This window comes from Echinops telfairi, unplaced genomic scaffold (assembly GCF_000313985.2).
Source record: "Echinops telfairi isolate 266 unplaced genomic scaffold, ASM31398v2 ScPeMD7_31;HRSCAF=116, whole genome shotgun sequence".
Taxonomy (NCBI): Eukaryota; Metazoa; Chordata; class Mammalia; order Afrosoricida; family Tenrecidae; genus Echinops; species Echinops telfairi.
Genome location: NW_022103928.1, coordinates 8,260,956 through 8,273,455, shown reverse-complemented (window position 1 = coordinate 8,273,455; position 12,500 = coordinate 8,260,956). Strand labels below are relative to the sequence as shown.

The 12,500-nt window shown below is 42.6% G+C and overlaps 1 protein-coding gene across 1 annotated transcript in view; it reads right to left on the bottom strand.

Annotated features, from left to right (window-relative positions):
* Nucleotides 1–12,500, bottom strand: part of FOXP1 (forkhead box P1) — a 269,188-nt gene that overhangs the window by 46,318 nt on the left and 210,370 nt on the right. The window contains exon 7 of the mRNA XM_030885576.2: nucleotides 9,782–9,886. Within this exon, the coding sequence (XP_030741436.1) occupies nucleotides 9,782–9,886 (105 nt within the window). The remainder of the gene's footprint in view (nucleotides 1–9,781; nucleotides 9,887–12,500) is intronic.

Below are 12,500 nucleotides of genomic sequence, written 5' to 3'. Positions count from 1 at the left end.
GTGTCTTGGAATGATCTCATCTTTCATCCTGGCTAAATTCCAGCACACAATTTCATTAACCCAGGTACCGCAGGTGATAAAACTCATTTTCCCCTAAAGAGACAGCTAAAAAGTACCAGTTATACATTTATGAAGTACCAGCAATCAAAATTATGGATTTTCTAAAAGGTTTTTAACTACTTTTATTGAAAGCAAAATCGCTGTCTCAGACTTTTGTGACACTATTGCTAATAATAAATTCTACCATTTAGACATGGCCATAATATCGTAGACAGTGTCAATAAAAGTATGGAGTAAAGATGATCCTGGTCTTGTAAGTGATGCCTCCTAATTATACACCGGAATTGATCATGTGAAATATCTAAGTTAACAAATGGCTCTTAAAATACAAGCACACACAACAATGTAATAGCAGTGATGTACTATGCTACAATGCATACACAGTTATCTGAACAATTCACGGCACAAGCACTCAAAAACTTCTCTGGTGCCAGCAGAGTCTGCACAAAAACATTACATTTCACTTGCCTTTCAGACTGAAATCTGTGTGCTGGGTTCAGAAAAGTATGTGACTATTATTTGTTTCTCTTGGAGCAAAGTCGAGGCACTAGCTCTGTTACCTTTGGCAAACTTGTCCAAACTGTTCTACCTAATGTTGTGTGTGTCACTAGAGGGCACTGTGGTATTTAGGCCACTCTGACCTCTTCACGTGCTTGGTAAGTTCTTGAATGCCTCCTGTACCATCTCAGGAAGGTTAAAGAGACGTTTTCAGGGGGTAGGGGAGCTGGTGACACACAATCTTTTATTTTTATAAAACAACTTAAACATGAAGGGAAGCCAAACTCACAAAAAATTTTATGCTAATTGCGCAAGGGGCAGACTTGTCACCTGTAATCTCTATCCAGCGGGGTAGGGAGGGGCATGTCATGCCCACGTGGGTCTTCCTGGGCTTTTCAGTTCTGAACTGGGATTCCATGTACATAGGGCCCAGGCTTAGCGGGAGCCAGACTTAGCCTGGCTCCTGCAGTAACCAGAGTTCATTTCACTGCTGAACATCCAGGAGCGCCATGAATGGGTTTGGAACAATTTATGATATCCGGCCTCCTTCGACATGTATTAGCATTTACCTGGTTTCTTTAACATACACTTTGTTTTTCCAAAACCACAAACATAGTTGCTGGAATTCCATGTGGAAGTGCTTAAGGGGCTGAAAGTTAACACCTTTGTGAGCCGTGCAGCCTCACGGTGGCTGCTAACAAAAGCCTCTTTGTCAAGGCTTTCTTGAAATGTTTTCTTAACATGTTCCAAGTAGTTTTAGGCAGGGAACTAAAGTAAACAAGATGTTACCATGATAAAAACACTTGTGAAAACATTACAGAGCGCACTTAGTAGTTTCTTTCACATAAAACTCTTCACAGTTTTGAAAAGTAAAATTTTCAGGGGGCCGAAAAGGGAGGGGGGCATATTTCTAATGAAACCTCCTCTAGCTCTCCACTGTCTACAGCCTTTCTGAAAGGGCCAAAGTCCCACCTCTGCCCCCTCCCCAACATTTCTCTCCTTGTCCTCTGTTAGAACAGATATGAGGAAATGTTTTCCCATTAATAAATTATGCACATTCGACTAACATGCAAAATGCTGTTTGGGTTTGTTTTGTATGATACTTTCCCTCCATGACGGACTCACTCGGTGGCATGTATGGATGGGCTGCTGCCCGTAAGACCGGCAGTTTGAAAGCACCAGCTGCTAGGAGGTCCCGGGCTTTTTAGTTTCGTAATGCGTTACCATCTCCGAAACACTGGATGTCAGAATCGACGGCAGTCAGTTTTCTGGTTATTTTTCCTTCTTTCCATGAGAAGTAACAACCCTGGACCCAGAGGGGTTCAAGTGTGGTCCAGTGGAATACAGGTTATACTTCCTGTAGCTATTATGGAGTCTAGGTGGTACAGCAGTGCAATGGCTAAGCAGCAAAGGTGAGCAGTCCAAACTCACCAATCGCTCTGCAGGAAGAGAAAGATTTAGCAGTCTGCTGCTATAAAAAACTACAGCCTGCGAAGTCCTATGGGGCAGCTTGCCCTGTCCTACAGGGGCTCCAAAGCAATCTTTTTTCAGGGGGTAGGAGTAGGGGGTTGATTGGGTTACATTCTATACCAGACACACAAAATAATAGTAACAAGCCAAGTGAAGTGACAGTATTTTTCTCCAGTACCTACGAGTAGCTGGTTCTCTGTGATACTATGCGCCTGTATCTTACTTTATAATCTAAGTTAGGAAAATAGCATGATTTCATCCTTCAAATCCACTCCTTGCCAAAGAATGGTCTGAATCTTAAAAAAGGAAAAGACAGAAGAGGGACAGGATTACAAATCTACGTTTTACTAATGAAGATGGTGTCTTCAATGTGACTTGAAAATTTTTTAAAAACCAGCTACAACATAAAGCCAGCGGCCCAAGCTGGAAGGAGAGGGAAGGACAGAGAGACCCTCCCCTCTCTGGCTGAGACTGGGCTTGTATCTGTTTTACTGTTCCAGGCGGGCGGGGCTTGGTGATCTCATTAGCGTTAGCAGGAGCACCTGCTGCTATTCCTTCTGGCTAACAAATACAGCAGTCACAGGATTACCCACGGTTGATAGATTGCAACAACAACAAATCAACACAAAAACGCAACTTGTTTTGAGAAGAAAGAGGGACATAAACGTGTACAATAGGCTGGGTATCTGCTGATTTTGATAAAGCTCCCCTCTGTGGCCTCCAGGGAAAGACAACAGGATGGTTATTTGTACAGTGTTATCTGTGAACTCAAGGGCCCTGTGGTAGGCCTCCCCTGGGGAACACTCGCATGATGATCACAGAGAGGTATCAAACTTCTAGTTTTGATTTACAAACAGTTATGATATTTCTTCCTGAGGAGGAGAAAAGAGCGAAAAAGCAGAGCCCTCTCTCACATCTTCAATCTCCGACCCCTCTGTTAACAATCACACTTCACTGTCAGTGGCATTTAGACCTTCACCTGCGAGGCTTATCTTGCTAGTCAGAGTGATGGAAGAACGAACAGGCCTTTCCCTTCTTATAGTGGAAGCTAAGATCAGGTGCATGGCCCCAAGGTCAGAGAGGAATGCGAACTAGAGTTGTTGATGGATACAGGGGCCCTTTGATTTGTTCTGACTCATGGCAACTCTGTGTGCTCAAAGTAGGGCAAGGCGTTACAGGGTTGTCCATGGCTGATTGAAAAACAAAAGCAAGCTAACTGCCAGGCCTTTCTTCTGGGGTGCTTTGGGGTGGACTCGAACCCAACTCTTCAGTTAGCAGCTGAGTGGATTAATTGTTTGCACCACTCAAGGACATGGATAAACCCAACTCCAGGGCCATCCAGTGACCCTACAGGAAAAGGAAAACTGTTCCTTGGGCTTTTCTGAGGCTGTAAATCTTTACAGGAGCAGACAGCCTCACCTGTCTCTGACCAAGTGGCTCATGAATTTGAAATGCTGACCTTCTGGTTAGCAGGCCAACACTCACCCCATTATATGACCAGAGTTCCTTTGACGTATGGACTTTAAAAAAAAAAAACAGAAAGTCATCAAATTGACTCTGAAATCCAAACAAAAGTAACTCAAGATAGCAAACCCCGGTGACTGAAAAGATAAAATTTCTGGTTGAAAAAATTCAGTAACACAAAAATGATGCTCTGGTCAAAAATGAGCAAACTGTGTTCCAAGGGTGAAACTCACACCTGTTTCTCCAGGCTGGTCCACGGATGCTCGTGTGTGCCAAAGGGCAAGCTGAGGGGTGCGATTGAGACTGAAAGGCCCACAAAGCCTAGGATATTTAATGCCTGCTCTTTCACAGAAAAAGCCTGGGGACCACACCCTAAGAGAGCACTTAAGTGAGCAGGCCTTCACCAGAAACGTGTGGTGTGAACATTATATTAACAACAAATGAGGCAAAGAGGATTTATAAAGGTCTAAATACAGGCATGTACATATACAAGTATATCTATCTATTTATGGCGATGGGGAAATAGATCTATATACATATATTTAAAGGTTATATAGTAAGGTAGCAGATGGACACTGAGCCTCTCCTCAAGTACTCCCTCAACACAATAACACTTTGTTCTATTAACCTAGTATTCACTGATGCTCACCTTCTGGACATGATTGCTGAAGACAAGGTGGGTGTGTAAGCAAATGTGGTGAAGAAAGCTGATGGTGCCTGACTATCCAAAGAGATAGCGTCTGGGATCTTAAAGATAAACATCTAGCTCAGAAGCAACAAAGCCCACATGGAAGAAGCACACCAGCCTATGTGATCACGAGGTGTCAATAGGATCAGGTATCAAAGACCCAGAACAAAAAACACATCATTGTGAATGAGGGGGAGTGTGGAGTAGAAACCCAAAGCCCATCTGTAGCAACTGGACATCACCTTACAGCAGGGTCTCGGGGAAGAGATGAGCCAGTCAGGGTGCAGTATAACACAGGTGAAATATACAACTTTCCTCTAGTTCTTAAAAGCTTCCTCCCTCCCCGCTATCATGATCCCAATTCTACCTTACAAATCTGCCTAGATCAGAGGATGGACACCCCTCAGGACCAATAATGAGAGTAGCGATACCAGGTGGGTAAGGGAAAGGTGGGGGGAGAAAGGATGGAACCGATCACAGTGATCTACATATAACCCCCTCCCAGGGGGATGGACAACAGAAAAATGAGTGAAGGGAGACATCAGACAGTGTAAGACATGACAAAATAATAATAATTTATAAATTATCAAGGGTTTGTGAGGGAGGGAAGGAAAAAAATGAGGAGCTGATACCAAGGGCTCAAGTAGAAAGAAAATGTTTCGAGAATGATGATAGCAACAAATGTGCTTGGATGTATGTATGTATGGTGATGAGAGTTGTATAAACCCCTAATTAAATGATCAAAAGTAAAAAATTTTAAATGATTTTAAAAATTAATTAAAAAATAAATACAGAAAAAAGTCTTCTGACACATCAAAACTTTTGCAGTCTCAATCTCTCCCCCTAAGTAAACTCTGAAAATATTAACTATCTCAAATAATTTCTCTTTAAAAAATATACTTAAGCAGATTAGAAAATAAAAACAAAACTTAATGCCATGAAGTTGATGCCAACTCAGAGCAACCCTATGGGACAGAGCAGAGGGTTTCAGCGACTAGACTTTTATGAGAGCCAACAGCCTCACATCTGTCTCCCTTGGAGCAGCTGGTGGGTTTGAACAGCCAACCTTGTACTGCCTAACCCAAGGTTCCTAACAGTCTAATCACCATGCTGAATTACAGATGGTGATACTGAAGCTCAGAGCAACTGTGTATCATCTGAAACATGCTGAAGGACCATGCTAATAGTAAGAGTTATCCTGACCAAATATGTCTTCCTTTATACCTCACTGAATAAACAGCAAACAGTTAATAAAACACATCAACTCTGCCCAGGTGAAATAATGTAGTAGTGCATCGGGAAGGAACAAGCACTGCAAACACAGATTGGCTTGGATCCTGGCTCCACCTCTTGTCCACTGTGTGAGCGTGGCTAAGTCACTAGACCTGCCTGTGCCTTATTTACTTACCTGCCATGTTAGCAGGACCACCAGCATAATATCAGGATAGGCAAGGTTGTTGAGAGGATATTAAATGAGTTAACACACCCAAGCAATTGGAAAAGGGCTAAGTAAAGTACATAACAGGGGGAGAGTGAGATTAAAGAATTACATTATCGGGGCTGGTGGTGGATCCAAACCCACCACCTTAATAAAAACCAGAGCAATGCTAGGTTTGATGGGCAGGAAGAGCATGGAGAATCAATGCTCTGCTGTTATCACTTTACCTTCAACCTACAAAGAAGCCACCTCTCCTGTGGACTAACGGAGGAGAAGAGAAGGCCCAGAGAGAAATGGTTTTGGGGTCTGCACATCTGGCAATTTGTGAAGACATGACTGAACCAGCACAACCTGGTAACACTGGCTCTGAGGCGACATCATCTGAAAGAGGCCACAGGCTTTTTGTTTCAAACACCGGACAGTATCTCCTCAGTCCAGTTCAGTGGATATCAAACGGGGGTTCATTAACGCCAGTTATTTCATTTCCCTTTAGAGCAGCGGTTCTCAACCTGTGGCTCACGATCCCTTTGGGGGTAGAACGACCCTTTCACAGGGGTCATCCAATTCATAACAGTAGTAAAACTACAGTTATGTAGTCGCAACGAAAATAACTTTATGGTTGGGGGGGTCACCATAACATGAGGAACTGTATTTAAGGGCCGCAGCATTAGGAAGGTTGAGAACCACTGCTATAGGCTATGCAGAGATACCAAGAGGGAGGAATATAGAAAATAAGTTAATCATGAGTATTCAAAGTGGCTAACTTATTTTTTACCATATTAGACAAGGTCTTGAAACTTAAAAGCCATCTGAATTTCCAAGAAGTACAATCACTCTGAAGAAATTAAATATCTGAATTAAATTTGTCACCCAGAGGCCAACAAATGCATTCCTCAGAAAGAAGCGTGTGTTGCAGAGCGCATTTCTGACTGCGCGCTCACTCTCCCTTTCTCGGATGACACTATTCATTTTTACTTCCTGGACCCAAGGTTCCCATCCTGAGCCTCTGGATGGTTCATGGGGGCTGACCGTTTCCTTCTGCCCTGGAGGTGGGCATGTGATACAAGCGAGGCTCCTCACAGTGAATGACTCAAAGCTAGACCACATGACTCATTTTCTGGTAAGTAGCGTCTGCCCAGGATGCTTCGCGGGACAATTGTGAAAGAGATGCACTTTAGGATTTTAAAAACCAGTGGCCCCCAAGTCTGTCTTCCACCAGTTCCAATGGGAAAACCCAAACATGAAGCCTACAGTGAAAAGCACTGTCAACAAACATTCAATATTCACTGATCTTGTCTAATATTCATCTGAATCCAGCTGTGGTTGAAGCTAGCGACACCATTGGATTTCTTAAAGGCAGGAGCCGATACTATCTTCCAAGCTTTTTCACTTTGATTAAGCTAATGGAAATTGGGTTGCTGTCACTTGTAAATAAGTCTGTAAGCAAGCCCAGTCAACAACAAAGTACAAGAAATTAAGCCAGCAAGAGTGAAAGGTTCCTAGTGGCCATCCAGATTCCACTGAGCAAACATGAATTGAGAACAGGTCACGTCATGTGTAAGCCACAGTGAGCTGATATGTGGTCGCATATCCTTAAATTATAAGCTGGTTTTCTTAAAGGTATCAAATCTAGATCCTAATTCTTAGGAGCTTATAAAAATAGAAGATTGCTAGTTCTAAAAGTCATTTGAAATTCTGCTGTCTTTGCTGAGGTGTACCCAAAACCAAACTCATGGTCATTGAGTCAATGCCAACTCATCGGACCTTATAGGACGGGGCACAGCTGCCTTTGTGAGTTTCCAAGACTAGAACTCTTTTCAGGAGTAGAAAGATCAGTGTTTCTCCGGTCAACAGGCTGGTGGTTTAAACGGCTAACCTTGTCACTAAGCAGGCCCAGGAGTAAATTACTACAACACCAAGGATTCTTTGCTGAGTTATCCCATATAGATACATACACACACACACACATACATACATACATACATACGTGTATAAGAATCCCTGATGGCATAGTGGTTAAATGGTTGGGTGCTAAAACACGAGGTCAGATGTTTGAAACCACTAGCCGCTCCTCGGTATTTTCTATCATCATATCAGCTGCTACAAGTCGACACTGATTTGATGGCAGTGGGCCTAGCTTTTTGGAGTTTTTATACACATAAATATGCATACATATTTCTATATGAGGAAGCCCATCCACGAGATGAGTCAACAGTAATGGGCTCACACACAGCACTGATGATGAGGGCTGACTGGTGCAGGACTTGGCACTGTTTACTCAGGTTCTGCACAGAGTCATTGGGAGTTAGAACGAAGGCCCACAACATCATTATGTAACATACAGGTGTGTGTGTGTGTTTGTATGTGTGCCTCTATTTTCCTATCTCTCTATCTTTCTCTCTTACCAGCTACATAATTTGATCTACGAATTTAGATTGGGGTAGAAATAGTTACTTGTGTGAAATTAACAAAATGGGTCAGAATTAGCCTCTTCCCCCTCAGACTCTAAAACTGACACACCATAGAGTGTTGCAGCAACTTCAACTTTATAGTTTACTATAAAAATGAACTATCTTCAGATGATTATCGGCAATTCTACAGAGGAGGGAATGGGCTCTAAGACATGTGTCGACCCTCACATGGAAGCATAATCCCTCTGGTGTAGACTGTTCAAGCTCTGGGTTGATAAGCATAAGGCTGTCAGTTCAAATCTACCAGCTGCTCTTCAGAAGAGATGTTCTACAGATTTACAATCTTGGAAACCCTATAGTGCATTTCCACTCTGCTTTATAGGGTTCTATGGGTCAAAATTGACTCTACAGCTGTGGGTAGCACTGATGCTAAAGGAGAAACCAGGACTTAGAAGTGGTTTCTGCCATTTTCCCGACTTACTATACAAATATGATTAGGCAAATAATCAGGATATAACCAAGATTCTATAATAAGTGATTTATAACCCCCCAAAAGCTGAATAGCTTACCTAAACCAAATAAACTCTCCACACTTGATATTAGACATCTCTTTTAGAAGAGTTTTAAGTACCTAAGCTTTCAATGTCCACATAATGCTGGAAGCAAAACCTTGGAGCTGGGAACCTCTGAAATAGATCCACAGGCTTCTACTCTCTAATCACAAACCTTTATGCACCCAAACCATTTGCAAATAACACCAGACAGACCTCTCAGGGAGGCTTTACTGGAATATTTGTATCCAAGTTCATAAAAGTAGATTCAGAATCGATCCCAACAATATAAAGACCATGCAAAACCAGAGACCTGCACATAAATGGGCTTTTGTAGGGTTTGAGAGAAAAGCTAGGGGAGAGGTCCCCACTGCCAATTTGTAAAAAAATGGGCATCTAAAATATCCATGTTATACACATGCAGTATTTGATTATTAAAAACCATGTGTCATGAAAGATTATATTGTGGCAAGAGGTCATTCAATCTTATGAGTGTATATGTGGCATCAAAAATGCAGGTCAGTTTAGTCTAATTTTTCTTTCTCATTGACCAGGTGCCATAGGAAAGGGAAGTATTAAGAGGTAGTCTTAACAGAGTCTTGGGTTCCAGCTCTGAGGAGATGAACTTATCACCTGCTTATATAGATACTATTTCAATGTTGCATATCCAAATGGAATAAACCTTAAGGTTTAGTCATACTCTAACACACCGTAGAAATGAAATTTAGTCCCATTCTTTCTATAAGGACAAGAATTTGAACCAAAGTCCACACCAGCACCAAATCCACACGTCTTGCGTTTTCCTCTGTTTATGCAGTCATCTGTGTAACAACAAAGGGGCCAACCACCACAAGCTGCAACGGGCTGGTTAATTTTACAAAATGAAACCTCAACACTGACTTAATATATAGGACAGCTGAACAGAAACTAAATTAGGCCGAGTTTAATAGTGAGATAACTGAAAACAAACAACCAAACAAAGACCCCTACCATTTAAAAACATGGGTACTTATATGCTCCTCCTAACAACATGGGGACCCTCGGGGCCTTTGTAAGGACTCTTGAGGACATAAGCCTTATGACTGATTCAGGGCCCACTCTCAGAAAGGAAGGGGAACCCTTCCCCAAGCAAGCCTTGTACCAAGAAGCAAAGGAGGTGAGCCATGACTATGACAAAGAAGTAAACCAGCTCCATTCTTACTTCAGAAATGATGGGAAATCTTCGCACACTGCTTCACAGCCTGGCCACTTGCACACACCGTGCCCGTAGAGAGGGTGGCTGTGGGGGTGCTCCTCGTGGGACAGACTGAAAGAAAAAACACAGACGACAAGAACATCAATTTGCTGCCAAGAACCATCCCACCAGGCCAGGCAGCCCACACACCCAAATGAGGACAACAATGACCGCGAGGTGTTCTTTGATCAGGGAACTGACTCACTCAGTCTTTACTGCAATTCAAGGCTCAGAGTGAGACTGAGCCCAAGTATACGGTCAAGAGCAGAAAGGGGACAACAGCATTCAGAAGAGGGCTGGGCAGGTTCTTGTGAGATACAGAGTTCTTGACTCAGACTTCACGGATTTCCTGACCAAACAGAATGCATCACCTCATCTAAGATAACGAGAACTTAAACCATCTGCACTCCAATTTGAGACCTTCTTGCCGTGCTTTTACCCAGAACATTGCTTCTTTCCTCTTCCCTTCCCCCAGAAATTGCTTCCATATTATCACATGCTATATTATTAATCTTTTCACAGTTAACTTTATCCAGCCAAGAAGAACACATTTATAAAGAATGTGATAAAATAACTTAGAAAGATAAATACATCCAAGTAAATGATAAGTTTAAAAACAAAACAAAAGCTAATAGTGGTAAGAAGTGCTGAAATTATTAATGTTAAGCATTCAGGAAGACCCGGTGGTTGGTGAGAGGAAGGGGTTAACCCACTAGTCTAGGGCTCCAATCAATACGTAATGATTCAGCTACATGGATCCAGGTCATGGGATGCTTTGATCTGGGCCACATGTGCTTTCGGAAGTGTTATGTGTGTTGCACTAGCTCATGAACCATTTCTCTATTAGATTTCTGTAGCCAGACTTCTTTCAGACAAATTATTTTTACAGTCGTTTCCCCAACCTTAGATTCCATCCAATAGAAGTGTAAAACTAACACTGAGAGTTCTGTTTGGTACACAGGCACATTCCCTTCGCGGGCAGTGTGAATTTTGTAACTTATTCCACTACTAGCGCTGCCCAACTTTAAACTTCAAGCACATGAATTATGAAAACACGCGCGCGCGCGCACATGAAGCTTATTTTTGAATTGCCATCAGGACACAAATTCCTATATTTTATCAACCCAATTCAGAGTGCATACATATGCATACAAATGTCACTTGCCCCTGACTTATAATTAATCCACAGTAAGCATATTATAAACACATAAACTAAAGGGCATTAGCAATAAACACACACACAGAACTACACCTTGTCAGGGACTATTTGATTTCCCTGTGGCTTTTTAATGGCTTTAGCTGGAAACTAAAATATGATTTGAAGACAATCATTAGTTACTCTGTCCAAAAAGAAGAAAATAAATCTGGGAACAACTACTACTTCAACTGCAGACAAGTAGGCTCGTGGAAGCCTGGAAGCTGCTCATCAATCGAGGAAACAGTATCAGGAGAGCTGAGCTGCCCCTAGTGTGATTTCTGAAACTCAACAATAAAGGGCTACTCGCCACACAGCTGCCAGTGCTGTTAGGTATTGTTGAATCGGTTCCAATTCCCAGCAGTCCTACGTATACGGAAGGAAACACTGCCTGGTCCTGGACCATCCTCACAATGGCTGTTACGTTGGACCCCACTGTTGCAGCCACTTTGTCAGTCCACCTTGTAGAGCACCGACTTCTTTCCTAAGCATCATGTCCTTTTCCAGGGACTAGTCTCCCCGACCACATGTCTACACAGATAGGCGGGTCAAACTCCAAGGCACCCAAGAAAACACTGCGCTATCAGTGCATGCTCACACTCAGATGAAGAACAAAATCAATATACTGTAAAAAATGTTCTTCTAAAAATTACTGAGAGGATTAGAAATTAAAGGCCCTCAGAATAGTCCTTGAACTCTCTCTCTCAGACATTCTGAGAGGGAACAAAAATCATTTTAACGAAACCTATCTGGATCTTTAGCTTAAAAAGAATAGAAGTGAAGAAAACCTAACTGTCATAATCATCATCATTAGTGATTTTAAGATTAGTTAAATGTATTTCATAATTTTAAGTTACCTGTACTTGTAGAAATTTAGGTAAAGTACACTGAAACCTCTATGACAAGTTCCCAACCCAAAACCAAACCAACTGCTAACGAGTTGAGACTCCTAGTGAACCCTTACTAGGAGTACCTCCTAGTATACTCCTAGTGAACCCTTACTAAGAGTGCCTCCTAGTGTACTCCTAGTGTACCCTTACAGGAGTGCCTCCTAGTGTACCCTTACCAGGAGTGCCTCCTAGTGTACTCCTAGTGTACCCTTACCAGGAGTGCCTCCTAGTGTACTCCTAGTGTACCCTTACTAGGAGTGCCTCCTAGTGTACTCCTAGTGTACCCTTACCATGAGTGTCTCCTAGTGTACTCCTAGTGTACCCTTACCAGGAGTGCCTCCTAGTGTACTCCTAGTGTACCCTTACCAGGAGTGCCTCCTAGTGTACCCTTACCAGGAGTGCCTCCTAGTGTACCCTTACCAGGAGTACCTCCTAGTGTACTCCTAGTGTACCCTTACCAGGAGTGCCTCCTAGTGTACTCCTAGTGTACCCTTACCAGGAGTACCTCCTAGTGTACTCCTAGTGTACCCTTACTAAGAGTGCCTCCTAGTGTACTCCTAGTGAACCCTTACTAGGAGTGCCTCCTAGTGTACTCCTAGTA